Below are 27,563 nucleotides of genomic sequence, written 5' to 3' on the forward strand. Positions count from 1 at the left end.
CACAGCAAAACGGCTTCTCTTCCTCAGCTCAGCGACAGGGGCTTCCCCTTAGTCGCCGCCGCCGACGCTGCCGCCGCCGCCGCCGGCCGAGCCCCGCCGCAGCCGCGGCCCGCGGCCGCCGTAAGTCCCGGGAGGCGAGCGGGGACACCGGGATCGGGGAGTGGGGAGGGAGGGTCGGGCGAGCCCCCCGCCGCCCAGCGAGCGCCTGGACGACCCCACCCCGCGCCCGCCCGCCCGGCCCGCCACTGGGGCACCGCGCCCCGAAACTCACTTCTCTTTGCGTCCGCGCCCCTCTCCACTCGGCGCCGCGTCCCGGGTTGCGGGGGCCGGTTTCGGACGCTGCAGCGGGTCCGCGGCACCTGTGGTTTGGGAATCGCCTCAAGTTTTGCGGGGCATTTGCGGGCGGGGTCGGCGGCCGGGGGCGGCGGAGACGGAGGACTCTTGGCGCCCCCTGCGCGGCGGCGGTTGCCATTGTCTTCCCCGCTCCTTGCCTGTCACCTCGCCGGGGCTCGATCGGTCAGTGATGGAGTGCGGCCCCGTGGGGCGGCGGGCAGGCAACGGCCACTGGCCCCGAGCCCGCTCCGCGGCCGAGCCCATTGTTTTTAATACGAATCTCCAGGAATTGAGGCGCCTTGTGATTTGAAGCAAAATCGGAGCGTTGGTTTTTAACTAGAGGGAAGGAATACTTGTGTCTGGAGACCAGGCATCATCCTATGTTAACATATAATTTATTTTAAAGAGCATAAATTATTTATTCGTCAGATAAAGTGATGGTGGGGAGAGATGGAGGACCTTGATATAGACTCCTTTGAGTCCTTGAGTTTCAAAAGCAAACCCCCAGTCCTGGTCTCCAAGATCCTGGAATACGGGTCTGTTCTTTTCCAAGTTCTGCTAACGGGTTTGCGTGAAACATTGTCCAGTTCATGCGTTACTTGCTGTCCCCTTCTAATGTCGCTGTCTTAACAGGACTTCTGTGTGAGGCACTTTGACATCATCAGTATTGTTCGTTTTTTTCGTGCCAGTGATGCGTTTTAAGTGTGGTGTTAACAGCCAGTTTTAACTTTATTGAAGTTAAATTGTCGCATCGTAAATTTCTAAATACCTTATTGATGCCCGTTTGGATTATTACAAAAAGCGGCAATGATTTCTTGGCGAAATTTAGCGCCCATTTTATTCAGATGGATGGTGTAAATTCCCCCACCCCATGTTCAAATTCAGTATGGTATGGGTAATACCAAGAGTCAGGCTGAATCCTACTTGCAGAAACTAGTACTGAAACTTAGAATAATTAAAAGAAAAGAAAAAAAGTCTGAATTCTACCTTTAAATTACCTTTGTAGAAACAATGCTTTCTGTTTGCAGTTGGGGAGACTGAATTACAAGAAGCTTTCCTTAAAAATTAAAACATGTAGACTAATCATCATCAGCAGATTCTAAATAAATGTATACAAAATAGTTTGTGTGAAATACACTAGAATTCAGCATCCACTCCATCTGTAGATGCTATGTTTTTAAATCGTTTTAAATGAAGTATTTCGTATAATGTCTGAATGTGTGTAGCTCTTAGTTTGGCTTTTTAAAGGTTTATATTCTCTTTGGTAAAATTATATTAACTCTCACTTTATTGTGTGTATATTTATGTTAGAATTTTTAAAATGAGATGTGAATTTTTAAAATCAGGCTTTTATTAAGAAAAATGTGTGTTTATGGGATTTTTTTGGTTTATATTTTAGCTCTTTTGTTTTGCTTAAAATATGTAAACATAAACTGAAGACAGCATTCCAAGTTATAGCAGTCTGTCTACAAGTAATTCAGTTTGGCACTAGAACAGCTTGTTCTGTGTAGGGTGAAAAATAGTAGGTCTGTTTATTTCAAATGCATCTAAACCAGTTGATGTCAACAGTTCTCCTTTGATCCATATACATTCCTATAGCACACATACACAATAGTTTCTTAAATTGCAAGAATTCTCTTTCTTTTTCATCAGAATTTTCACCTCACCTGTTTTTGTCCTCCCCCTCTCCTCCAAACTTAAATGGAACAGGGTGAGGTGGGAGGATTTGCATCTGGTGGAAAGATCTTTCTACAAGAATTTCCTGTTATTTTAACTAGCATAGAAATATTGATGGCTACTCATCATTTGTTAGCTAAACGCCCCGTCCCTCAAAGCTTCTCTTTGCCACGTGTCATCTTAATCTTAACTTCATTGAATCAAAGTATTGCCTGTAATCTTGGTTCTGTTTATCTTAACAGATGCAGTTTATGTTGCTTTTTAGTCGTCAAGGAAAGCTTCGACTGCAGAAATGGTATGTCCCGTTATCAGACAAAGAAAAGAAAAAGATCACAAGAGAACTTGTTCAAACCGTTTTAGCACGGAAACCTAAAATGTGCAGCTTTCTTGAATGGAGAGATCTGAAGATTGTTTACAAAAGGTATAATTTTTATTTAATAGAAAGGTGAAACAGAATCAGATATTAGATCATTTATAACGTGGAAATTGCAGACTTTCGAGAGATGACATTTATAAATAATGATTACTAAAGATATAAATGAAATAGTCTTAAGGTAAAGCTTTGTACTTTTAAGATAACTACTGTTTTGGTGAAATGATAAAATCATGGGACTCTTTTTAAATGAAATTATGTAACTAAAAGCATAAATGATACTTCATGCTTAATCATCTTTTTAGGAAAACTGAAATAATTCATTTCTTTGCAGGGGAAAATAAAATCCGTATTTTAAATTGTGTGAGTAATTTTCTGAATTTAGATAAGCATTTACCTCCCCCTCCCTTCTCCCCACAAATCTGTAATGACTGTTATTTGACATGCCTTTTAATCTGACTTTCAGAATCTCTTATTCATGTATAAACTCCTTGGATATGTACACCATTTTAGTCATAGATGTTTAAAAATCAGATATATACAGGATTTGTTCATTACTGCTTATTAGTTTGAAGTACACTTGTTGCTGTGGTGGAGGTGTGATTAGATCTGGTAAATAGATAATTTTGCCCAGAACAGATTTTTAAAATTTTGATGTTGCAAAATGACTCATAGATTGGCTTTGAACACTAAGCTTTTAAATGATGCTATACATCTTTATTAATATCTGGAACTTTTTGATACCTTAAACTTCTCAAGATTGTTCTAATAGGGTTAAAAGAAATATAATCACTTTGTTTCTTCACTATTTCTGTTCCCTTACAATTAACTTACTGAATTTAGGATAAGAATGTTCATGCATATAAAAATTCTCTTCTGTGGGGGATGTGCAGGGAACTAACTGTGGATTGTAAGGAGGGTCAAAGAGAAGTCTGGGTGTTATCTCAGATTTCATTTATTCCACTCTACTATGGATGGGGTTTGGGCAAGATGGCAGAGAAAGACATGAAGATTACAGAACATGTAGAATTTTTAAAATACCATGGATGACTCTACAATTTTTAAAATACCATAGACTCCTCTTTACAATAGAATGAATTTAGTCGTCTTTGGATGATTTTGTATCCAGTGTTTGGTGTAGTATTTGTTGAGAAAAATCATAAAAATACAATTTTAGAGGTGGAAGATATTTTAGAGTAATCTAGTCAAGTGTTTTTTTTTTTTTTTTTTTTAAGAAACTTTTTGCCCCAGGGATGAAACCTTAAATGAAACAAGTGGAAATGGAGGTGCTTGTGTGACTGTATCTCTACTCACTTGGCTTCCACCCTCTGTGTAGGGCTCCTGAGTTTGAAAACCACTACTGTTGGTCAAAACTGTGTTTTATTTAAAAAAATGAGAATTTGGGAGAAGTGACTTGTCCAAGGTCAGTTGCTCATGACTGCCATAGGGGCCAGAACTCAAATCTTAAACCTGGGGGCAAGGGTTTTAAGCTGGGATGAGAAGAAAATTTGCATTTCTTTAAGGATCCTGTAGTTGGAAAATGGGTGGGGGGAGGGCTGAGACTGGCACCTGAGGGATCTATTAGGATATGGCGATCCTGAAGGAAGATTTCTGCTGTGGGCTCAGCAGGTGGAAGAGTTGGTTGCTGAGGTAAGTTTGGTAAGACTTGGTCATTGCTAGAAGCAGGGAGGGCAGTGAAAGAGGGGGAGGACTGGGGTGATTCCACACTTCTGGTTCAGCTGATGAGGTAAATGGTGAGGTAGAAAGTTGACTTTGAGGAGCCTGTGTGACTTCGATTTGGAGATGCCTAGTTTTCTCAGGGTGGGCATAGGCATGGACTTCTGGGGGAAAATGAGGCATAAAGTGTTAGATCACCAGCATTTAAGCGGCAGACAGAGGGTAAGTTATAGGGTCAGTCACCTTAGGAAAGGGGAGAGAGTTCAAAACTAAGGTCACCAGTGCCAAATGTTGCATGAAGGTCAACTAAAGTGAAGAATCTATTAGATTTTATAGTGAGCATTTCACAAAATGCCCTTTGTTGGAACATTTTCAGTGGAATAGTAGAGATAGAACTCTTGAAAAAATGGGACAAAGTGTGAAGAGGTGGAGACAATAAAACAGCAAGTGTAGACTGTTGCGGGGGGGGCGGTGGGGGAAGCTTAAAAGGTGATAACCACCCATAGACAGGAGTGGGGAGACAGGGTTAAAAAATGGCATGAGAGAGACTTAAGCTTATTTCTAGATAGGGAAAGGAGTCCCCCGTGTGGAGGAGGAAAATACTAGCAAGGGAATCAGTCCCGGGAATCAAGATTCTTGGAACTGAAGGAGATGGCCTGTCCATCAAGAGGAAAGAAGCGCTAGTTGGTACTCTGCATAGCATTCAGCCCATCCATGTTGGGACACTGGTTTTTCTGTTGTAAAAACCTGTAAAATGTAGTTTCACCTGACTCTGATATTTACATCAAACTCCTATAAAGATGCACTTAAAAATACCAGCTTTACTAAGATGAAATTCACATACAAAAGTTAGACCCCATTTCATACTAGAAACTTTTCTAGCACCTTAAGGACATTTTTTTGGTAGATATGAACAGGTAATTATTTTTTCCCTAGTCCAGCTGGAAGAGAAGACCTTTTAAGTAAAAGAATTAACACTTAGCTACTGAGAAATTCTAAACTAGCATTTTTTTGCTGTTCATATCACCAAGTGATCTGTTTGCCTTCCTCAAGTTGCCTCATCCACATTCTTTATCCCTGAGCCTTTCTTACAGTTGCCCCTCTTGGGGAGGGAGAGGTGAGAGAGTGGAGTAGGGTTAATATAGCTGAAAAAATAGACTGAAAATCTGGGGACTTGAGTTCAATTCCTTTGTGCCATTAGTTTTGTGACTTTGAACAGGTCATTTTGCCTTTGTTTCCTCATTTCTAAAATAAATACTCCTGAAGATCCTGTGAAGACAGAAAACACTATGCTTTTTTGATTCCTATTTTGTGCAGCATGTTACAGGATTAAAGTCTTTAAAAAATTTACACCTACCAACTACGAGCTTCAGAATTTAAGAGTACTGTATTGATTTTCTTCACTAACAAAAGAATTTTTAATGACATACCAGTAGAATATTGAGAACAGTTTGGTTACATTCATCCACAGTCAGCTGATATTTAGCTGACTGGGGGGGAAGTCATGTGTTATGAATATAAGAATAGACACTTTCAGATGTTCTCTGAGTGCCAGTAATTAGAGTAAGCCTTAATCTACTCTGCTAAAAATAACCAAACATACCTTCTTTCTTACTAGTCTATTATTAATTTTACTTCAGATTTAGACTTACAAATATGCACTGAGAGAAGAAAATGAATTCATTATTGAATTTTTTAAAAATCACTTGGTTCTAAAAATAAGGAATACTCTTCAGGTTCTCTTGGTAATCTTTTACTAAATCAGTATAACAATTTTTCTTTCCCTCCTCAGAGCATGTGAAATACTGCTTTGAATATGTTTTAATTTTTACCAGTTGCAGGATTACTTTATTTAATACAGTTTTGGACTGTAGTTTTTAATATAAAACTTGGGCTCTGGAGTTAGATTACTGTTCCTGAGAAGGTTACTCAGTTAAGCCCAAGTCTCCTATAAATGCGAATAATAATGGTATCTCTCTGAAAGTTTTTTTTGTGAGGATTAAAATGGTGAATTATGCCAAGGCCTTAGGTAACATTTAGTGCCTTAGTCACAGTGAGGATTCAATGAATGTTACCTGTTGTTATACTTCTGTTCCTTCCTTAAACTTTTTGGAAAGAGGTGCCTTCTTATGATTCTAATAACTAGATGTTCAGCTACAATGAAGAATTCATTTAATTTGATATTAAAGTAATATTTCTGAATGATTCATACAATCTAGGACCTTTGATTACTGTTTACATGCTATTTATTTGTAAGTAAAAGGCAGTTCTGTAGTTAAGGAGCAAGAGTGGTGTAAGCATTAGATTGCTTAACAGTGGCATTGGAGAAATCTTGAAATTAAAAGTAAAAGGAATATTACTCAACATTGTCTATTAGTAAGTTCTTTCTAGTGGAATTTATTTAGCACTGTGTTCATATCAGCTAGTCGTGTCTTTTTTATTTACCATTTTTAATGTCTTTCCCTTTAATCTTTAGTTTTATTAATTCACAGAATCTTATGTGTCATTTGTATCAGTTTTCCAGATTTACAGCTCTATTTGAGCAGCATGGGTTAAAGAGGATGGAAGGTTGGGTTGGAATATCTGGTTGCCTTTTAAAGCAATAAACAGAATAGTGCTGGGAGAGGGGGTGCTTTGTTAGTAAAGTTGGAGGTGGTGCATGTTATGCCCTTTATGATAATAAATGAATGTGCTTGAATGCCTCTTGAAGACTGCAGAAGACCAACCATTTAAAATAACGTCGTGAATGTAGAAATTAGATAGAATGGACATGGCAGCTAGTGTACGTGTATGACGAGGGAGTCACTGTGGTAGGTGGGAAAAGGCCTGGAGTTAAGGTCTCAAGATCAGACTTCTTGTCCCAGTACAACCACTTGGCAGGCCCTGTACTTTTGGGCCTCTTTTTTCTTTTGTAATCAAGGATGATGGTGTTTACTGTTTAAAGCTCAAATAAGATGAAATGCTTTTTGGTAATATTGAAATTAATAGTGTTATGAAAATACTAGTTATTCTCAGACTGAAGAGCAGAAATTCATTGGATTTCAAAACAGGTTGTGTGTGTGTGTGTATTATTTTACATTAATGCTATGAGCAGTGATTAGCCATTGTGTTTCCTAAAAATTGCTTAAATGCTCCTCAGTGAAAATTATAATGGCACCTGAGACTTATTTGGAATGTCTTAGTTTTTCATTTTGTTTCTTTTCAAAATCTTCAAACACATTTTAACCGTTTGAAAATACTTTTAATCCTCCTCAAAGGACTTAGGTCATCCTTTGTTATGCCTCAAGGTTTTGTGTTAATAAGTTTTGGCTTCCTTGGGTCAAGTATAACCTAGTCCCATGTACTAGAATTCTTATTTGGAGAATATGAGTTTTCCAACCTTATTCCTTCTTCAAGGGTAAATAGCCTGAACTTCAACAAGGAAAACTTAGAAAATTTGAGGACATGTCTTAGTTTTCCCCGTTCTCTTTCTCTAACTTCTGTGATTACTTGCAACTTGTTTTTTTTCTCAAGGCTTATTTCCACAATCCTATATACCTCCTTTAAAAATAATTCTATGCTGTTAGGAATCAAGATAGTAGTTACCTTTGGGGATAGGAGGCTGTGACCTGGAGAGGTTAGAAGAGGGGCTTCAGAGGTTCAGTAATAAATCTGTTTTGTGGTCCAAGTGCTGGTACCACAGGTACGTTCACAGTGAAAACTCATCAAGCTGTACATTTATGACTTGAGGTCTTCTCTGTGTGTATATTACGTTTTAGTAAAACATTCCAGAACATTGACTTCATGTTGACAGTATCTTCAATAAATCCTTCAGTTGGAGAGTTTATTTTCTTCCCTGTTTACTTGTGGTTTGAAATAGTCACACAGTGCGTTTTGTTTTAAATAAACTTCAGAACAACGTGTGTCAGCTATGTTTTAGAATATTCCTACAAAAGGAGCCTGAATGAAGGAAGAGCAAAATAAGTAACTCTTTCTAGATAGTGTGATTCTTTTTTTTTTTTCTTTCCTGTACTTTTCAGAATTTTTTTTTGTACATTTATTATTTTATAGGAGAAAAACAATTTGCTGTTGTAAAGAGGAAATAAGTTGTATAGGCACAAGGTCTTTCACAATAGGATATGAAAGTGTATTTTAGAAAATACATGATTATAGGGTAAATTTTTTTCTGCATCTGTTTTTTGTTGCAGATATGCCAGTCTGTATTTTTGCTGTGCTATTGAGGACCAGGACAATGAACTAATTACCCTGGAAATAATTCATCGTTACGTGGAATTACTTGACAAGTATTTTGGCAGTGTGAGTAGCATTTTGTTTTAGGAAATTGAACGCCATAATATATATTTTTTAACCTTTTCTGTAACGAGTTTATTATTTGTCTTGAGAATTCTATTTGACAGTAACCTCAAGAGAGGGAAGGAATGACTCTATTTCTTGTCCGTGCAAGTCAGAATTGCCTAGTCAGTTAACTGCCAGAATTGCTTGACCCCACAGACCTACTCATTTAATTATGCTGGTGAGAATGAGGTTTAAAATAGTGAAATAGAAAGGAGTCCAGCTATAAAGATTAATATACTGGAAGTGCTTAGTATAGAATTTAGATTTGGTTAGCAGTTGTAATCATATTACCCAGAAATATGTAAATATTTCGAAAGACCAGTCTTTATGAGTAGAAAATCATTATTAAGTTGCCCGTGTTAGGAGCTTGCAGAGTCTGGTCTTTCTTAGCTTGAAGGCATTGTGTGTTTCAAGTACTTGAGACTTGAAAGTTAAGCTGACTAAATCAATGATGCTTAGTTAGCAGGATCGCCATTTTTAGATATAATTAGATTAATTCACTCTGGTCAGATTTTATTGACTACCTGATAGTAGATAAATATCTTCTGCTTTCTCCAGGTTTTATTTATTTATTTTTGCTTTTCAGGTGTGTGAACTTGATATCATTTTTAATTTTGAGAAGGCTTATTTTATTTTGGATGAGTTTCTTTTGGGAGGAGAAGTTCAGGAAACATCCAAGAAGAATGTCCTTAAAGCAATTGAGCAGGCTGATCTACTGCAGGAGGTAAGCTACTCAGAGTTCTCTTAACTAGACACTAGCATGTTTTGCTCTTGCTAGGGAAGTCTCAGTCATCTTGCCTCATTTTTACAGTTTCAGAAATTACTCTGAAGCATGCTTGGCATGTAGTGTCCATGTGCAGTTTATTGATTGGCATATTTGTCAGTCACATCAACTCAGTTATCTGTGGATGTAGTGTTTACTTTGGAGATGATCTGGAGATGGCCCATTTTTGGACCCCAAAACACCAAAGTCCAAACATTTAGAGGGACAGACTACTTTAAGATGGGGAAAGTAGTAGTAATTTGAGAACTCTGTGTCTATTGTTCTGAATTACTTAAGATAACCCCTTATCTCATTAGTGTCTACAATGAGGAGTTGACTGTGAGATTATGGCATTTTCATTCCAAGTTGGTTCATATTTTCATCTCATGTCCATTAAGTACAAATGTAGCCAAGCAAATGATAGTGTTTTATTATACTTTTTGTAGAATCCTCTAGTTTCTTGTTAGCAAAACTAACTGAAAAGTATTTCTACTTCTCTTTGCTTTTCTTGAATACAAACCATGTTTTGTCAAACAGCTACATTCTTGTCTTGCCTTGATATCACAAGAACCATTGAAAAAACCCCCTTCGCTTTCTAATTTCCACAGTTGTCTTGGGTTAAATGTATATTTGATGCTTCTGTACCTTCAATTTCTGAAGCTAAAAATTCATAGATAAGGCTACCTTTCCTGAAAAACTTAATGTACATTAATTCAGGTACCTAGTTGAATTATGCTTTAGTCATAATTGAAGTTTAATCAAATAGAAAATTTATAGCAAGAGGAGGAATTAGTCAATATTAAAAAATGTTACTTGTTTTCATTACAGTAATTATCTTTTATATTATTATTGAAGGAGGTTTTAAATCAGAGTAAATCTTTTTTCTTCATTATAATTTATTAACTGTTGGCCTCATTTGGGCTTCTCATTCAGGAGCTCTCAGTAATCCCTCTGCATCAGTCACTGACTTAGGTCAGTTGTGGGGATTGTTTGAAGTCGGGATGACAATATCTATAATATATGTAAATTAAACATTAGACAGTGATTTTTTACATTTAATGATACCGAGTTACCAAAACAGGGGTTAAGGTGCCGTACTGCAGAAGTGAAGTATTTGTTGACAGCCCTAATACCATCTGCTGCTCACTAGTGAAATGAACACAGCCCCTTTTCTGTGTGTGTATGATTTACTATGGTTTTTTATTAATTGATTGCATACTTGTCTTTGGGAGTTTTTTTTCTTTAAGTGTCAGGTGTGCTGACTACACACTCATATTCTACTGTTATAAAATTGGGTTAAAGCTAGCACCTCCTTATTTTGCTGTTTGCTAACCAGACTTTTCTGAAAATTAGGTCAAAACAAGGGTCATAACTTGGAAATTTTTCATATTTGTTCCCTTATTTGATCACTTTTATATTTCATTATTATGGAACTATATTCTGTTGTATCAGATCCTGGTATTTCCTCTAGTTTCTTTATCATTTCCTAATTAATTACATTTGCCTTAAAACATTTCTAAAGTTGTTGAAGTTAAGCTTTTATTTTTAATATCTTTTTTCTGGAGAAAAATGTTTAGGGCATTGATACCTTCTTGTGTTTGGGTTGTTTTTTAAACTTTACTGGGAAGTCGCTATATACTTTACAATATGACAAATATGCTGAATTTACTTTATAGCATATATTGAATAATGTACTAGAGGATTAGAAAGTTATTACATGTACATGTTTGTGAATGTGTGTGTGTGTCTCCCCTATAAAAGTATTTTAATAAGAAGTCTCCTTTTTTGAAGTAGTATTTTATATCTCTAAGTGGGAAAAGTATGAATGGAGAGAGAAGCATGGGATGTCCATAGTTCCATGCAAAATTCTCCTTACCCCATCTTCACCTAGATTAAAAAAAAAAGTTTTCTACTGTTAATTATAGTTCTTTAGAAGAGACAGGCCCTATTTCTCTTCTGTGACTACCTTTATATTGTTTTTTTTGGTACATAAACCAAATTGATAACTATATTAAGACATTTTTTTGTGTGTGTGGGGACCAGGCTAAGACATTTTCTATTCAGTGGACCAAGTGAACCATTTTTCTTAATTTCACCATGCAAGCAAGTCTTAAGGAGACAGAAAGTGGCTGGTCCATTCTGAATTTACAATGATGTTAAGGCCTTTATGAAACCAAGCTAAAGTCTGTATAGGGCAGTTAAGCTTCAGGTTATTCTGTTCAGTTTAACAGTTTAACTTGTTTATTCATGTTATTCACCAACAACATATTGTCACAGGAAATCCAGGATGATAAGATGTTTGTTTCCTAAAACAGTCATTTATATGTTGATACATGATACAAGATCTCTGGGCGAGTATTTGAATCTTATGTTCACCAAATAGATGATAGAATACGATGAGAAAAAACATTCCACAAACTGCTAAAATGATTTCTCTGGACACTGTGATAACAAAAATAATACTACTAATAAAATAAAATAAAAGAACTTCGATGATAGCTAATGATTATTGAGCACCTAGATGTGGGGCATCCTATGCTAATCATCAGGATTTCCTGAAAAAGTGTCCTGAGAGCCTTTTAACTAATGAAGTAGAGGCTCAGTGAAGTTCCAGTGACTGGTCCTAGGTAGCAGTTGGCAAAACCAGGATTCTAAACCCAGATCTGCTAGACTTCAGAACTGTAAGAAATCTTAACCACTGTGCTCTGTCTGCCCCAACTCCCATTCATGTATTTTCTTGGTATGAATATTTTAAACATTCTGTTTTAGATACCAAGTTCTGTTTGTCTCAGTAATATAGTAAAGAAATTCCTTATTCTCCTGGAGGTTTTTCTGTATTGAACAAAGTAGATTTCCTAAGACTGATGCTATCCTTTACTTCTTAGACTGGAAATTTTGTCCAGTTTATCAGTAGTTGGAATTCATTAATTGGATATATAGATATACATTAGTACTTTTCAAGTTATTTCTTGTTGGGTTTATCAGATGTCTAGATCTATAGTAGCTTTTTTGGTCTTATAGTTTAGGGTATAATAATCACTTAGTTTATGTCATGAAATGATTTTGCTTCCAAAATTGTACATATAGCTGTAAAGACAGTTATCTAAATGCAGTCTTAAATTTGTAGAAGTCCAAATTTATTTTAATTTAGTTTACATATATCATGATTTTTTTTTTTTTTTTTCTCTTTGGTATCAGGTCTTTTACTTGAATCAGTTGTTCTAAATACCAAAGATGACTGAACTATATTGAAAATATCTGCTGGCTTAAAGATATATGCAAATCACAAAATAATTTTGGTTTTAATCCTTTTTTAATTTGTGAAATAATACATTTCTATCTTTATGAATTTTTATTTTCAGAAATATTTCTTTGAAATGTCTCTTTTACTTCGTGTAAACGTTATGTAGTTCGTGTAGGTAGTCCTTCATTTCATAGGCAAATAGGGTAGATAGACATCAGTGGATAAAGTAGATTTTCTATTAGCATTTTACAGTCAGTAATGAGAACATAAAATGAATGTGTATTTGAATCATAATTACTAAAATATCAGACATTGTGATTAAAAAATAAAGATATCTTTCTTATTTTACTTAATTACTTAGTAAAGAAGGGTTCAGTTTTAATATTTCTAGACTGAACTCTATGTTTATTTCTTTTGGTATTCCAGTGTATGACTCCTTAATTAGATTTGGGGGTAAAGCCCAGAAAAATTGGTCCATTATCCAATTTTTAATGTTTGACCGTTGGAATTTAAAACATATTTTCTTAACATGCCAGTAGTTCTTAACTTGATTCTTAAATTATTAAAGTGCAACACGCTGAGATTGCTAAATTGACTTTTTTTTTGCAATACTTGGAACATTTTCCCCAGCACCAAATACCTATTTTAAGCTAGATTAGATTTTTTTTGGAGGGAGGGCATGGGGGAGTGGTACAGTTGGGATTTATTTTATAAACATTACATATAATGACAAAGGAAATAATAGAGTGCATATTCTTTGTGAAGTCAGGCACTTACCAGTTTTTCTCTGCTCCTTAATTTTATAGAGCCAGAATGAAGAATGGGGAGGTTTGTCTGAGGATATCTTATGATAAAGAGCAGTCTAAGGCTTTAGTCCCTTTGACCCCCAACTTATTTATTGGTAACTACTAAATTTACCATTTTTGTGGCATGGATAAGATGGGGTGTTATGCAAAAACTGTTGCACGTGAAATGATTTCAAGTCCTTGCTTGATCTGTGAAGATCAAATAGTTAAATACTGGGCATTGGGCTTTAACCCTCAGCGGTAGATGCATGATGGTGTTGATCAGCGCTTTGAGATGTGTCAACCTTTTTTTTTTTATACTAACAGCATCATTTTCAAATTTGTGGAGGCTTTCCTTTTGAGCTTTGTTTGCTGTTGGTATTGTTTCTCACTAAAGTAATCTGAGAAATGAAAAACAAGTGAGCTACCAAAAGCAAGCATTACACTCATGAATTTGCTTCTACTTCAAGGTGGTCCACTATATGAACAGGTTTATTGGATTTACAGTTGTTAATTTGCCTCATCTAGAAAGTGGTGCTCTATGGAAAACTAGTGCTGCTAAAATTGATGTGTTCTAGTGCTGGGGCTGCATGATATATCTTAGTACTATACAACATCTTTGTGGAAGTAGTAATTAATAAATCTTTTGGACTGCATAAAAATGGAAAGGTAAGAACCTTAGGCGACAAAGGGATTTCTTTAAACATGGATCTTTTGTAAATTAAAAGTATTTTAAGTAAGTACTTATTGAAGTATTTAATAACATGCCTCTTAATAAGTTTTTTTAATTAAAATCTTGCTAATTAAGAATATTAAGGCATTGGGTAAACTCAAGAATATCTTATATTGTTTTAAAAAACAGATGCTTTCAAATATATACAGTAATATACAGTAATATAACAGCAAAAAGCATTTTGATAAAAATCCTCTTAGATTGGTTTTAATAAGACAAACTCCTATAATTCCTTTGTAATTACCACTGTTTATATTAAAACCTTTAAGCCTAAACCTTCTTCTTTTCAGTTGGGTTAAAAATTAACAAGGCTATAGTCCTTTATACCAGCATATTTTAATTTTTTATATGTTAACTTGATTGGGTTCTACTAGAACAGATTCATGGATAAGTGAGGTTTAGTTACATTAATGCTTCAAATGGAAAATACAGAAGGGTAGATACAGAGAAAACAGAAGGTGGAACAAATCTTGCCTTTCACCTTGCATTTAATAAGAAGCAATTTGGCCAATGCCATTGGTCACTGATTTTCAAGTTGTAATCATTCGCTCTATGTCTTTTGAGCTCTTTTTCCTTTGCTTTTCAGAATTTTGAGAATTTCCTCCTTACTCTTTCATTTTTTGAGCCAACTCTTGCTACTCTGATCTATTTGTAATAAAAGTTGGAATAAAAATATTCAGTAACTGTAAATCTGATTTTCCGAAGTATTTGACAAGAAGCCACAGTAATACCATACTTTTTTATATCACAATAGCTACATATACATAAACTTAAATTATATATGCTTACTCGTATTTCTTGTTTTATAGTCTCATGTTGTCTGTTCTATTCTTTTTTTTTCAATGCTGATCCTGATCTACTAAGTTGATTGCATGAGCCCTAGGATTGAGACCTGCACAGGGACCTGCAAAGAACATATTCCTAGGTGTTGGTGATGGTTTTGTTTATTTATGTATTTATTTTTTAAAATTAAAGTAAGTTGACATGAAAAAAAAAGTACTTTTTGAAAAATTTCAGTGTTTGAGTTCTTTTTTTACGCTCCTGAGACATTTTTTTTTCTTTTATTGCTTTTTCTGTGGTCTTTTTTTAAATAAAAATTCCCACTATAGGAAAATTAACAAATACAAGCAAAGACACTAGAATATAATCTTACTCACCAACCAGAGAATTAGATTAATTCTGGTTCTCAACTGGAGTTGGGAGTAGGGCAGTTGTGCCTCCTCAGGGCACACTTGGCGATGTCTGGACACGTTTTTGATTGTTACTACTAGCCACGAGGTGCCACTGGCATCTAGTAGGTGAAGATCAAAGATGCTATTAAATATCTAACAATGCCCAGAACAGCCCTCTCAGAGTAAGAAATTATCCAGCCTCAAGTGTCAATGCTGCTGAGGTCCAGAAACCCTGGTTTAATTTAACACCATGTAATATATAAACATTTCATTTACAGATTCCATTTATATTTATGGATTGCTACATCTTTTCAATATAATATATAGTGCAGATTACAAATGACTAGCCAAAAACGAATCAAAAGTATAAGGGAAAAAAACCCTAAAAATTGTGAAGAGAGGGATAAATCTGCTCAAGAACATGTAAATGGCTATAAAAATCACCTCTGTGATTCACCAAAATTACTTTTACTTGATCAAAAATAACTTTTGATAACCAGAGATAACCCACAGCAAAATTTACAGGATGTCACTGTATAATTTCCTCAACAACTAAATCTGTTAACATTTATTCATGTTATTTAGTTTTTGTCTGGAAACAAAATTGAGCATACCCTGCAGGCAGTTAGAACACTTGAAGTTGCTGCCGATTTCCCTATCCACCTTAGGGATTTGATAATTCCTTATGAGAGGAATAGTTTAAATGACCAGAATTTACATATATAATACAGACTTATATTGTACATACATACTTTTTTGTTGTCTTTCTTTTATGCCCTATTAGCCTTATAGAATTTACTTAGTAAAGAGTATTTGAAATTCAGTGATTCCAAGAAATCATTTATATTTTGAAAACCTTGGTTAAATTTAGGGCATTTCAAGTTATGATCCAAATGGAAGACCAAGACAAATACAATACAATTACCCTAAGATGTACTTAATACAATTACCCTAAGATGTACTTAATACAATTACCCTAAGATGTACTTAAAACTATTTCTTTACAGTCTAAAGTTGTATTTACTAACTTAATTATTCTGCTTCTTTATTTTTATTTTTTTGGTTTGTTTCTTGGATTGGCAAAGAATTGTTTCCTCCTTATGAACACTTAAATTTGTATTCTATTTTGGAGGATTAGTTTAGTGATATCTATTAATAATGTGTATACTTTTTGCCCATTAGTAATACTTGAAGGAATTTTATCCAACAGAAATGTACAAATGCACTAAGACACGCTGGGTATAATACTAAACCATTGTAACCTAATCAAATGTCCATCAATGGGAAATAGGTTAAGAAAATTACAGTACACCATATATGAAACTGTTACCTGGCTATAAAAGAAATGAGATCAATTTGTATGTAATGATATGGAAAGATACTGAAGGTTTATCAAGTAAGAAAAGATCTAGGAATAGGACATTAAAAGTATTACCTCTGATGATATTTGAGGTCCCCCCCCTCCTGTTTTAAAACATGTAAAAAAAAAAAAATCACTCAGCTTTCCTAGTGCTTCAAAAGTGCTTGTGAAATAAGACACCATGAGTCCTGTCACCTAAAAGATACCACATAAAGTGCTTTCATTTTTTTCTCTTTTTATTCATTGCTAAAAAGAGATCTTCATGAGTTTGGATACTCGGCGGCCCTTTGGTCTTTAGCTCAAGGAATAGGGTTCCAGAGTTAAGAGTAAGGACTTTGCCACAGTATTCAATAAAAAGTACCACTGCATTCTAGAACATGAAGAACTAAGGATACTACTTTATAGTGCATGAAATAAGTGAAGCCCCTTTAAGAAAAACTGGAGTGTAGCAGTAACTTCAAATTATACTAATATATTTTTTTTTTAGGGCTTCCCTGGTGACTCAGTGGTAAAGAATCTACCTGCTAATGCAGGAGACACAGGTTCAATCCCTGGGTTGGAAAAATACCCTGGAAAAGGAAATGGTACCCTACTCCAGTATTCTTGCCTGGAGAAGTCCATGGGCAGAGGAGCCTGGTGGGCCACAGTCCATAGGGTCTCAAAGGGTCGACAGGAACCTGCGTGCATATATATATATATATATATATAATTAAATGTACGTAATTTTCTCTTTGATTGCCTTGCATACCAGAAAGAAAAATCAGGGTACTAGGTTTTCCATTTTGGATCCATACCACTAGTTTATTTAAGTACTTCTCATCCCAACAAGACTTAAGCCTTTAGATTATTTTACTTGTGAGTCATCAGCCTAGTATAGTGAATATCTGGGAATTTTTAAGGTAGTGGGGTTTGTTTTAGGAACATAGATGGTTTTGAGAACAGGTGTAACTTAATTCCTTGCTGCTGTGTTTGTTGTCCTACACTTCCCACTACAGTTCAGTCGCTCAGTCGTGTCCGACTCTTTGCGACCCCATGAATCACAGCACGCCAGGCCTCCCTGTCCATCACCAACTCCCGGAGTTCACTCAAACTCACGTCCATCGAGTCGGTGATGCCATCCAGCCATCTCATCCTCTGTCATCCCCTTCTCCTCCTCCCCCCAATCCCTTGGATTGAGAAAAAGATTATTCTTAGGATGGAGGAAAGTTGAATGTGCATGTATACTAAGAAAAGAGCAAATGCAGAGAGCAATGAAAAACGAATAGAATAATGGAAAAAGTATATTGGGAGGGTGAGGGAGGGTGAATAGGAATAGAATTACAAGCATTGGTTTAAGATGAGGCTTCTTCCCCCTCTGTTTTGAGTTTAATGGGTTTAATGAGCTTAATGGGCCACAGATTTCTTTTTTTTCCTCATGAGATGGATGAGTTGATAAACTGTCTAGAGGAGAGCTGCTGGGACTGAGGAGAAAGAGAGGCAGATAACTTGAAATGTTGAAGGTTTGGCATAGACATAATGGGGAAGAAGTCAGTGATTTGCCCAGATTAAAGGCCCATTTCAGATTTAAATAGTAAATATCTAATCTTTAGTCCAAAAATAGGTCTCCAATGTGTACTAAGGGCAACTTGTGGTTTATATTTATTTGTGTAATACACTGGATTACAAATTTTTTTCTCACTATTTTCCTTTTGGTCTTTATTCCCACACAGTCTGTATCACTGACATTTCAGTGTATTTAACTCAGTTTGCTAGGTCATAGAAGACAGTAGGTCTAGTTCTGCAGAGGACTTTCACCCTCCCCAATTCTTAATTAATATAATTATTCCATGACTCATAAAATGTTCTCTTGGTGTGAAGGCCCAGAATACTGGAGTTATATTTAATCCACTATAATGTTTTCCTTGTATATAAGAGAAAAAATAACTTAATTATGGGCATATCTATCATTTAAAAATCAACCTTAAATGTTAAATGGTCTTTAAGGCATTTATTTATAGCATAACCTTTTCTGCTTCTGTCAGTTTAAAATGGGAAAGTATTTGAAACATGTTTTAGCAACGTAAAAGTGTTGAAAGAATACATTTGTTTTTGTGGATTTTAGAGTTTTTCTTCTTGAAGAGTGTTTTTCAGGTAAGGATTTCTGCCTTTGAAGAGTATTCTTCACAATTAATTGGATGCTAATTTCTTGTTTAAGTACAGTAATATGAATCATTGCTATAAAGAATAGTTTGGCTTTATCAACTCTTCTTTACTGGTAGTGGTTTAGTTTAGTTGCTCAGTTGTGCCCAACTCTTTGCAACCCCATGGACAACAGTTCTTTCCTAAAGGGTAGTAAAAGGTCTGTTAGGAATGCCCCAGGCGGTCACAGTTGAGAATTGCTCCTATAGAATTGTTCCTTTTCTTTCACGGTTGTCTCCTCTGGGGAGGAACTGCTGTGTGCTTGACCCTGTTTGGGAAACTACCTTTTTGTTTTTTTTTCTCCCTTACTGAGTTTTTCTTTTAATTGTTGGTTTTTACATGGTGTGATATAAAATTGAGAGACAAAACAAAAAAGATGCAAAGCTATAAAGGCTCAAATATTGGTATTATTTAGGTGAAAGTTTATTTGATAGACTTAAATTTTTCTTGTTCTCTCACCAGAAAACAGAGAATATGTTTTACAGCAAGAGTTTGGGTGTAAGAAAAAGCATAGTAGAATACGTGCTGGAGTACTGACATGCATCAAAATGTAGTAGGATATATAAATTCAGTTTGTAATAACAATCTTGTCAAGTTTGTTACTTACACTTTAGCATTACGTGAAAAGTTTAATTACATTAAATCCTAAGAGATAGTCCCACTTACTTAACTGATGATATTTTCATAGCAAATTTTGCTCTGATAATGAATCATCATTGGGGCTTATAATTTATTATTTTACACAGAGAATATTGAAATAGGTTCAGAGTTCATTGACCAAAAAAATATTATTAATATCATTGATACAGAAATAGAATTCCCCTCATGAAAATGAAGCATTTGGGGGTTCAATTTATTATGGATATTATTTTAGCTTTCTGCTTTATTTCACAATGTTCTGAGTAGGAGAAAAAAAGCAATTATATCTTTAAACTGTTTAGGGATTATCTGGGGATTAAACTTTTACTGGCTTTTTTCTTCAAATACTTTTGTATTTAATGGTTATTATATAAGGTATCTGTTACATATTTTATTGGAACAGTTTATATTGACTTTGTAGCCTAACAGTTCAAAGTGCCAAGTTGAATAAATAGTAAATTGAGGATATCTTAAAAGCAGTCAAGCAATTTTAAACTTTTTTGAGTCACAAGCCTTTTGGCTCAGGGTATAATTGCTTTGAGAGTCTGATGGTCCATGGGCCGCCTTTTCAGGAAAATCTGTATCTAATTTTGCCCCTAGTTTCAGGGAGTTTTGGAATCCCTAGATATTCATCTCTTCTGTGCACTCTAGGGTCAGTTTAAAACCACTTCAGGTTACCTTGTTGATCTGTGAGAAACATCCTTTTAGATACATTTAGAGGCATAGACATTTAACAGATCTGTTTGGTGAATTCTTTAAAATCTGTCTTCAGGATTATTTTAAAAGTAATAAATACCCTTAGCCACAAAGGCATAGTCTTTGGAATTTTCTTTTTTTTTGGTAAGTTAAGCGAATGATTAAAAACCTCTATTGCTACTAAATGGGTAACTACTTTTCCATTCTTTTCTTAGGAAAGATTTTCCTTTAGAATCTGTAAAAGTTCATGGTCATTCTAGGATGTAATGATTTTCATTAAGGGATTAAATTCCTTTTGCTTCATGTAGTAAAATCCTGATGAACCTGAACACTGGCAGGAGGGAGTATTCTAACTGGATTTTGAGTTAACTCAGTGTTGACTAGATGACTTATACTGAAAAATCTTTTCAGTATATTTTTAGTAAATACAGTGCTTTTGGATTTTGTAGGACATAGGTCATCAGTTATTGTTATATACAGTAAAGTTATAAAAGATGAATATGAATTCCTGGGTATTGTTTAGAAGTTAAATATTCAGCCATAAACCAAAATTCTAAAAACAAATACTAAGTTTCAATTAAGTTTTCTTTGCTGTGCACTGAACATTCTAGAAATCTGATTGTGTCTGTGTCAGTTTGTATACTGTGTGTAAGAATATATGCATTTCTTTTGTAGCCACGTCATGAATATTTTAATGTCCCTGTGTACTAAATGACCACTCATCGTGTATGCAGAATTTCACAGAGGAAATAGAGAGCTGATATGCTTATGAAAGAAAATATCCTCAGCTTGGTGACTGATTACCTTGTGTAATAATAGAACATTTTAGAACTGTAACCTTTGTAATAATTTTCCTGTTCTCATCCTCTTTTCTGTTTTATTTTCATTTTGTGTGTGATCTTGATACAGCTTTTCCTGCTTGCAACTGGTTTAATTTCTTCTTGAAAAATATGATCTATGATCATTTTGAGTAATGTTTCATTTCAGACACCTACATGTCATCATTTGTGAACCATCTGTGATTAATCTTGTAAGAGAATACCTAGCAATCATTAAATGTTTACCAAAGAAAATAGAGCTGAAAGGCTTGGTCAAAATTAGCAGTGCCACAGTATAGCATGATTTGATCTTCAAATGTTGGCAGGATGAGACTATATTTAGGGTAATTATAGTATACATGAGGAAACATTTTTAATGTATCACATAAAAGTGTATTTGGCAATAATACAAGAAAGTAAAATCTGTACTATTATATAATATTTAAGCTAAAACATTCACGATTTCTAAAAAATTTATAATGCCACATTTATCGACTGATATTTGTGCTATACAATATCAAAGAGTCCCTCTAAGAACTATCAGAAAGCTATGTCAGAAAAGTCTCTTCTGCAATATCTATTGTTTAAAAGTAAGTAATCCTTTCAAAGTATTAATATAGGATTTATTTTATATAGTTAAGATTCTAATATTGTTTAAATACTATAATATTTTACTAGTTATATAGTTAAGTCTGCATTTACTTAATGATTCGTTAAATATGGTTTTATATTTGATATTAAAACCTTTAATATTGATCATTGTGTTTTAATAAAACATGCAACATATATTATTATAAAGAGAAAATTACTGAATAATTCATTGTTAATGTTTAGAGAGTTTAAAGCCCAAGTTAAGTAAGCTATCATTAAACAAGTTCAAAAGATGCTCAGTGGTTTACCACTGAAAGAAGACCTGTGAAAATGTGTATTAGGCAGGGGTGCAGATCAGTTATTTCCATTCTTCCATTCTTGCTGTACTACATGACATTTGAAGCACCTGGATGGGCTATCAAATGAGAAATTAGCATTATACATTGATAGCATTGGGAAACATTGGTCTTTCATTTCCACTTTTTTCCTCTTTCCCTCCCCCAGCCCTGCAACATGGTATTCATCTGGTTTTAATGCTGCATAAATATGCATTGTCTCATGCCTGTTTGCTTTGGATGCTGTATGCCCAGCTGTAACAAGATGTTGCTTCTTTTGTTATTTGTATACAGCCGCTTGCTTTAAACTAGTAGATGCTGAAATAGCTTTCCTTGCATGTCTAAAATAAAAATATTGCATGTACTTTGTCTCATGTGAATGACTTTTTTCTTCTCCATCCTTTTGACAAGTAATATATTTCATATTTTAATTTTTCAGGTAATTTTAAAAAATTATGGTTTAAATGTAACAATTTAATAGTTTAACCATTTTTAAGTGTACAGTTTAGTAGGTTCAGTATATTCACATTGTTGCACAACAGATCTCTAGTTTTTCATCTTACAAAACTGAAACTGTATCCATTAGAAACAACTATTCCCCATTTCTCCTCCCCTCAGCCATTGGTAACCACCTTTATACTCTGTTTCTATGAATTTGACTAATTTACATAATAGTTTTTTCTAGATGGTTTTGAGCTACAATTTCAGTGTGAACATGTGAAAATTAATTTTATATTACAACTGATTAAAAAACTAACTTACTATTTGTATAAGTCTCAGTGGAAGAAAATGTATAAATGATTCTTTGAAATTAGGCCTTTTAGAAAGGACAGATATTTCAAATGCATATTTGAGAAGCAATGTGGTTCTCTTCAAGAAATGCTATCTATATAAGATTGCAGCCAGTGAGCACATAAGGGGAAATCTAACCAGCTTCAACGAGTAGGATGAGGGGGCGCATTTACATGGATAAGCTAAGAATCTTAACTCTATAGAATTCAGTGTAGGCACACTGTAATACATTAAAGGTTGTATGACATTTTAAAAATCATCTAAGTGAAAATGGTTATTTTTAAATTTCCCCCCTTATTTAATGTGATTCATGAAAACTCTGAGACCATACAAATAGAACAGTATAAGAAACCCTTATGTACATATCACTCATCTCCAACAACCATCAACAACTCAATGTTATTTCATAAATCACCACCCTACCATGCCTTTTTTGCCTGAGTATTTTACAGCAAGCCCTAGACATCCTATCATTTAATCTTATATACTTCAGTATGTATCCCTAAGAGATAAGCACAGCCCCCCAAATTAACAGTAATTCCTAATATCTTATTCTTGATTCGTTTTTTTCCTAATTGTCTGGAAATTGCATTTTTATAATCAGTTTCTTAGAGCCAGATTCCAAACAAGTCTCACACTGTATCTGATCTCTTTAAGTCTCTGTTAATCTTTAATGAAAGTGAAAGTGAAGTCGCTCAGTCGTATCCGACTCTTTGCCACCCTATGGACTGTAGCCTACTAGGCTTCTCCGTCCATGGGATTTTCCAGGCAAGAGTACTGGAGTGGGTTGCCTTTTCCCTCTCCAGGGGATCTTACCGACACGGATTGAACCCAGGTCTCCCGCATTGCAGGCAGACGCTTTACCCTCTGAGCCACTTAAGTACTTTAATAATTAATCTTTAATAATTCTGTAAATCTTTAATAATTTTTACCCTCCCTTGCCTTTTTTTTTTTTTTTTTTGGTTAAACTGAGTCTCCTATACGGTAGAATTTCCTCCATTCTGTATTTGGCAGATTATAATGGTGATGTTTAACTTGTTCTCTTATCCTCCATATATATTTAGATCCGTAGCCTGGTTAGGTTGATGTTCAATTCAGAGGTGGGGAGGAGGGCAAGAGTACTTCATAAAAAATATCCTTTTTTCACCAAAGCTGACTTTTACCCATTTTTCCTTAATGCACAAACATACTGAAAGGTCATTATATGAACTTTGTATACAGAGTTGGTTTATAGTAAGGTTAAATACCTTTATTTAGATTTCAGTTGTGTCATGTATCAGCTAACATATTTTGAGTACTTTCTGTGAATCAGGCACTAAGCCTTATCTCTCTTAATCTCTACAAATGAAGGTAAGTGCTATGATCCTTGTTTTCCAAATAAGGAAACAGACCAAAGAGTTTAAATAATTAATCTGAGATTATTCCATATAGTGCTTTACATAAAATTAAATCTAATGTATGGACTTATGGTTTGATTAATTTTTCTTCTCCTTGTTTTGTGCTGTACCACAATTAGGATGCAAAAGTAAGTCATTTGGGTACAAAAAATTGTTTTCCTCTGTTAAAATCTAGTATGCCTTTTAATTACAAACTTGTTGCTACTAATACCTGAAATTTGACCTAGTTGGCCCTTTTATTTTGTGCTGTACAAAACTGGACACTGGAAATTTTTTAAATTTTTTTTATAGTATGCTTGCTTTGGTTAGTCTTCCTTTGGCATTTACAGATGAGTATTGGTTGTTACATAGAACAAAAGGCACTTCTGTCTCAGGTGTCAGAGCATTCTTTCTGTATGTTGCTTCCACTGAAGCCATTGGTTGCTCTGGGGAGGTCTGGAAGGTAAGTTTCTGAAGAAAGGAATAAATACGTGTGACTCAAAAAAAGAGCAAGGAAAATAAAAATATATGAAGAATGGGGAGAACTCATGGGGTTTCCCTGGTCTTTGGTGGTTCAGACGGTTAAGTGTCTATCTACAATGCAGGAGACCTGGGTTCGATCCCTGGGTCAGAAAGATCCCCTGGAGAAAGAAATGGCAATCCACTCCAGTACTATTGCCTGGAAAATCCCATGGACAGAGGAGCCTGGTAGGCTATAGTCCATGGTGTCGCAAAGAGTCGGACACGACTGAGCTACTTCACTTCCACTTGAATTTTTACACTAAGACAACTTACGTTTTCTGTAGAAAGTGCGAGTGGCTTAGTTGTGTCTGACTCTTTGTGACCCCATGGATACACAGTCCATGGAATTCTCCAGGCCAGAATACTGGAGTGGGTAGCCTTTCCCTCGGAGAAGGCAATGGCACCCCACTCCAGTACTCTTGCCTGGAAAATCCCATGGACGGAGGAGCCTGGAAGGCTGCAGTCCATGGGGTCGCTAAGAGTCAGACATGACTGAGCGACTTCACTTTCACTTTTCACTTTCATGCATTGGAGAAGGAAATGGCAACCCACTCCAGTGTTCTTGCCTGGAGAATCCCAGGGACGGTGAAGCCTGGCGGGCTGCCATCTATGGGGTCGCACAGAGTCAGACACGACTGAAGCGACTTAGCGGTGGCAGCAGCAGCCTTTCCCTTCTCCAGGGGATCTTCCCAACCCAGTGATCAAACCTAGGTTTCCCACATTACAGGTGGATTCTTTACCAGCTGAGCCACCAGGGAAGCCCAAGAATACTGGAGTGGGTAGCCTATCCCTTTTCCAGCAGATCTTCTGACCCAGGAATCGAACCGGGGTCTCCTGCATTGCAGGCAGATTCTTTACCAACTGAGCTATCAGAGAAGCCTTTCTGTAGAAAGGTAGCTGTCAATAATTTCCTTAAATGCCAGTGGGTTTGATAGCTTTCTGTATTACAGCAATGGAGCACAGCACAATTGGTAGGTAATTAGTAGGTGTTTAATGCATGCTGAAAAAAAATCTTCCTGTGGTCTCTGATGTTGGGACACAAATTGCTAAATAAGCACTGGCTCTCCATGGAAGTGCCCAGACTGCTGAACTGCTTGTGTTCAGCTTCTCTGAAACTTGCATGTGCTTCCGTGTCAATTTCACATTCTCAAACCTCCCCAGATCTGCTTACCAGAGTCTCACATTTTCCCTCCACAGGAAGCTGAAACCCCACGTAGTGTTCTTGAAGAAATTGGACTGACATAACTCTCCTCCCCTGTTGATGACTTCCTGTGGCATTTCACACACTGTAGATGGTCACTGCCTTCATGTCCATGTTAGCTAATGGTGTAAGATGATGTCTTGTCAGTATTACTGTTCTGCTAAGCTGCTTCATTCAGGCCTACACAATTTTTTTTTAAGGGAACTTTGGTTAATCAAGTGATAACAAGGGACTTAAATATGAATTAGAATGAATACAGAAAAAAAAAGGTACTTTTTCTGGCTATTTTATAGGTCTGTTTCTCTTGAATAGGTTATTATCATTACTTTTGATTATGTGTATCTATGGGTATGACACAATCAGGCAATATACATTTATTATTCTCTTTGGCAAAAAAATCATGTGAAAGAAACCTGGTTTTATGAAACCAAAGACTACTGCATTTCAGTATATATGCGAATAAAGGGAATTGACATGTCACATATCGAATGAAAATTTCACTCTATGTTGAAACTTAAATTATACCAAAGACCCTTATTAGAAAATAAACACCTTAAAACAAAGGGAATACACAAAAAAACTAATAGAATGATGCTGTTTTACACTAAAAATTATTTCATAGGCATTCCAAACCTGGGACGAGGAACAGAGATCAGCTGTTTCATAATAGTATACATACTATTTTTAAGGCCAAGCAACATTTGACTCCTGACATAATTTTTTTGTGGTCATAATCATTTAGTCACTTAGTTGGATTGTTTTTGATGTCTCCCAAATAAAATGAAAATGTTGACTTACCAGGGATTCTTAATAACTGTATCTTATGGAAAATGTGTTGCTCTTTTCACAAAGTGTTGCATAAGTCATTGTTTAAAGCACGAATATTCCTTCTGGGGTGCTTGTTACAGCCAAGTTTATTTTACTCCCCTATTGCTTCCTTCCACTTAGAAGTGCAGTAAACTTTAGGGCAGCTTCCTTCCCTTCCATGGCACTGCCTAGTTATTCGAAGTCCTAAATATAAAAACAGACACCACCTCTCATGAAAGTGTGAGTTGAATAAAGTAAAATGGCATTAGTGGGCGCTATATTTTTTAAGGATATAGTCATTTCAATGTCACTTTTATACATACGTCTATGTATGTAAACGTCTTCACAGTTTACACTTTTCATTTGTATCGCTGGGCTGGATTAAGCTTTGTTGTGATTGTGACCAATATTGAGGCCACGTGAGCACTATCTTACCACATTGCCAATTAGTTGTAATAAATGTTCAACGTACACAACTGTAGTGTGTTTTTATCTTTTTCCAAAAGTCTGTCAAACTATGAAGAGCTGCTAAAGGAAGAATTTTTTCAAAAAATTTTCAAGTAAGATGTTGAAAATTCACCTCCATTTGAATGTGGTGGTGGTTAAAAGCACACACAAGATAAATGGTGGAAGATTTAAGGAGTCTTCATGTACTTCAAACCCATTAAAAAATAATGTGGAGTCCGTGCTACTGAGAGCTTATCTACACACTTATTTTCAATCAATAAATGCCGCTTTTAAAACCTTGATGCAGTTGATTTTTCTCTTCTGAATGAGTTCAAATCACTCCAGGTAATCAAAGGTGTCCTAACTCAACTGGAGTCCCCCTACGAACTGGAGGTACTAGCACACTTGCTGAGATGGATGGGTATAAGCAAATTACTGCATAGTATAAGTACCAAAGCAAAGCTTTGGTTATCTTGATACTTAAGGGGCTGCCTATTAACTACAGATAGGAAATGTTACATAAAAATAATGTGGAGTTTTTTTTAAAGTATACTCTGATTTCTGGAATAAAATATCTTTATAGGAAAATAATCAAAAGGATATTTAAGGAGGAGGAAACAACTACCATATCAAAGTTGCTAGTCTGCTAAAAATAAAAGATGTGTGCAATTAAAAAAATGTATGTGTAGACTTAAAGAGCCTCTAACAA

General features: G+C 35.5%; 1 protein-coding gene across 6 annotated transcripts; it reads left to right on the plus strand.

Moving 5' to 3' along the window:
* Window positions 1-27,156, plus strand: AP1S2 (adaptor related protein complex 1 subunit sigma 2). Of its 6 annotated transcripts, none has more exons than NM_001040591.2 (6): window positions 1-120; window positions 2,253-2,431; window positions 8,248-8,356; window positions 8,982-9,119; window positions 24,018-24,026; window positions 25,597-26,883. In NM_001040591.2, exons 2-6 carry the CDS (start codon window positions 2,253-2,255, stop codon window positions 25,642-25,644), a joined length of 483 nt encoding a protein of 160 aa, NP_001035681.1. In that variant the 5' UTR covers window positions 1-120; the 3' UTR covers window positions 25,645-26,883. The 6 variants fall into 6 exon arrangements, with proteins under 6 accessions (NP_001035681.1, XP_059739531.1, XP_059739530.1 ...); XM_059883548.1 differs by lacking the exon at window positions 24,018-24,026 and adding an exon at window positions 13,209-13,303 and having other exon boundaries at window positions 2-120; window positions 25,597-25,682; XM_059883547.1 differs by lacking the exons at window positions 24,018-24,026; window positions 25,597-26,883 and adding exons at window positions 13,209-13,303; window positions 14,785-14,919 and having other exon boundaries at window positions 2-120.
* The last annotated feature ends 407 nt before the right edge of the window (window positions 27,157-27,563 follow it).

This window comes from Bos taurus, chromosome X (genome assembly GCF_002263795.3).
Source record: "Bos taurus isolate L1 Dominette 01449 registration number 42190680 breed Hereford chromosome X, ARS-UCD2.0, whole genome shotgun sequence".
NCBI classification, from domain to species: Eukaryota; Metazoa; Chordata; class Mammalia; order Artiodactyla; family Bovidae; genus Bos; species Bos taurus.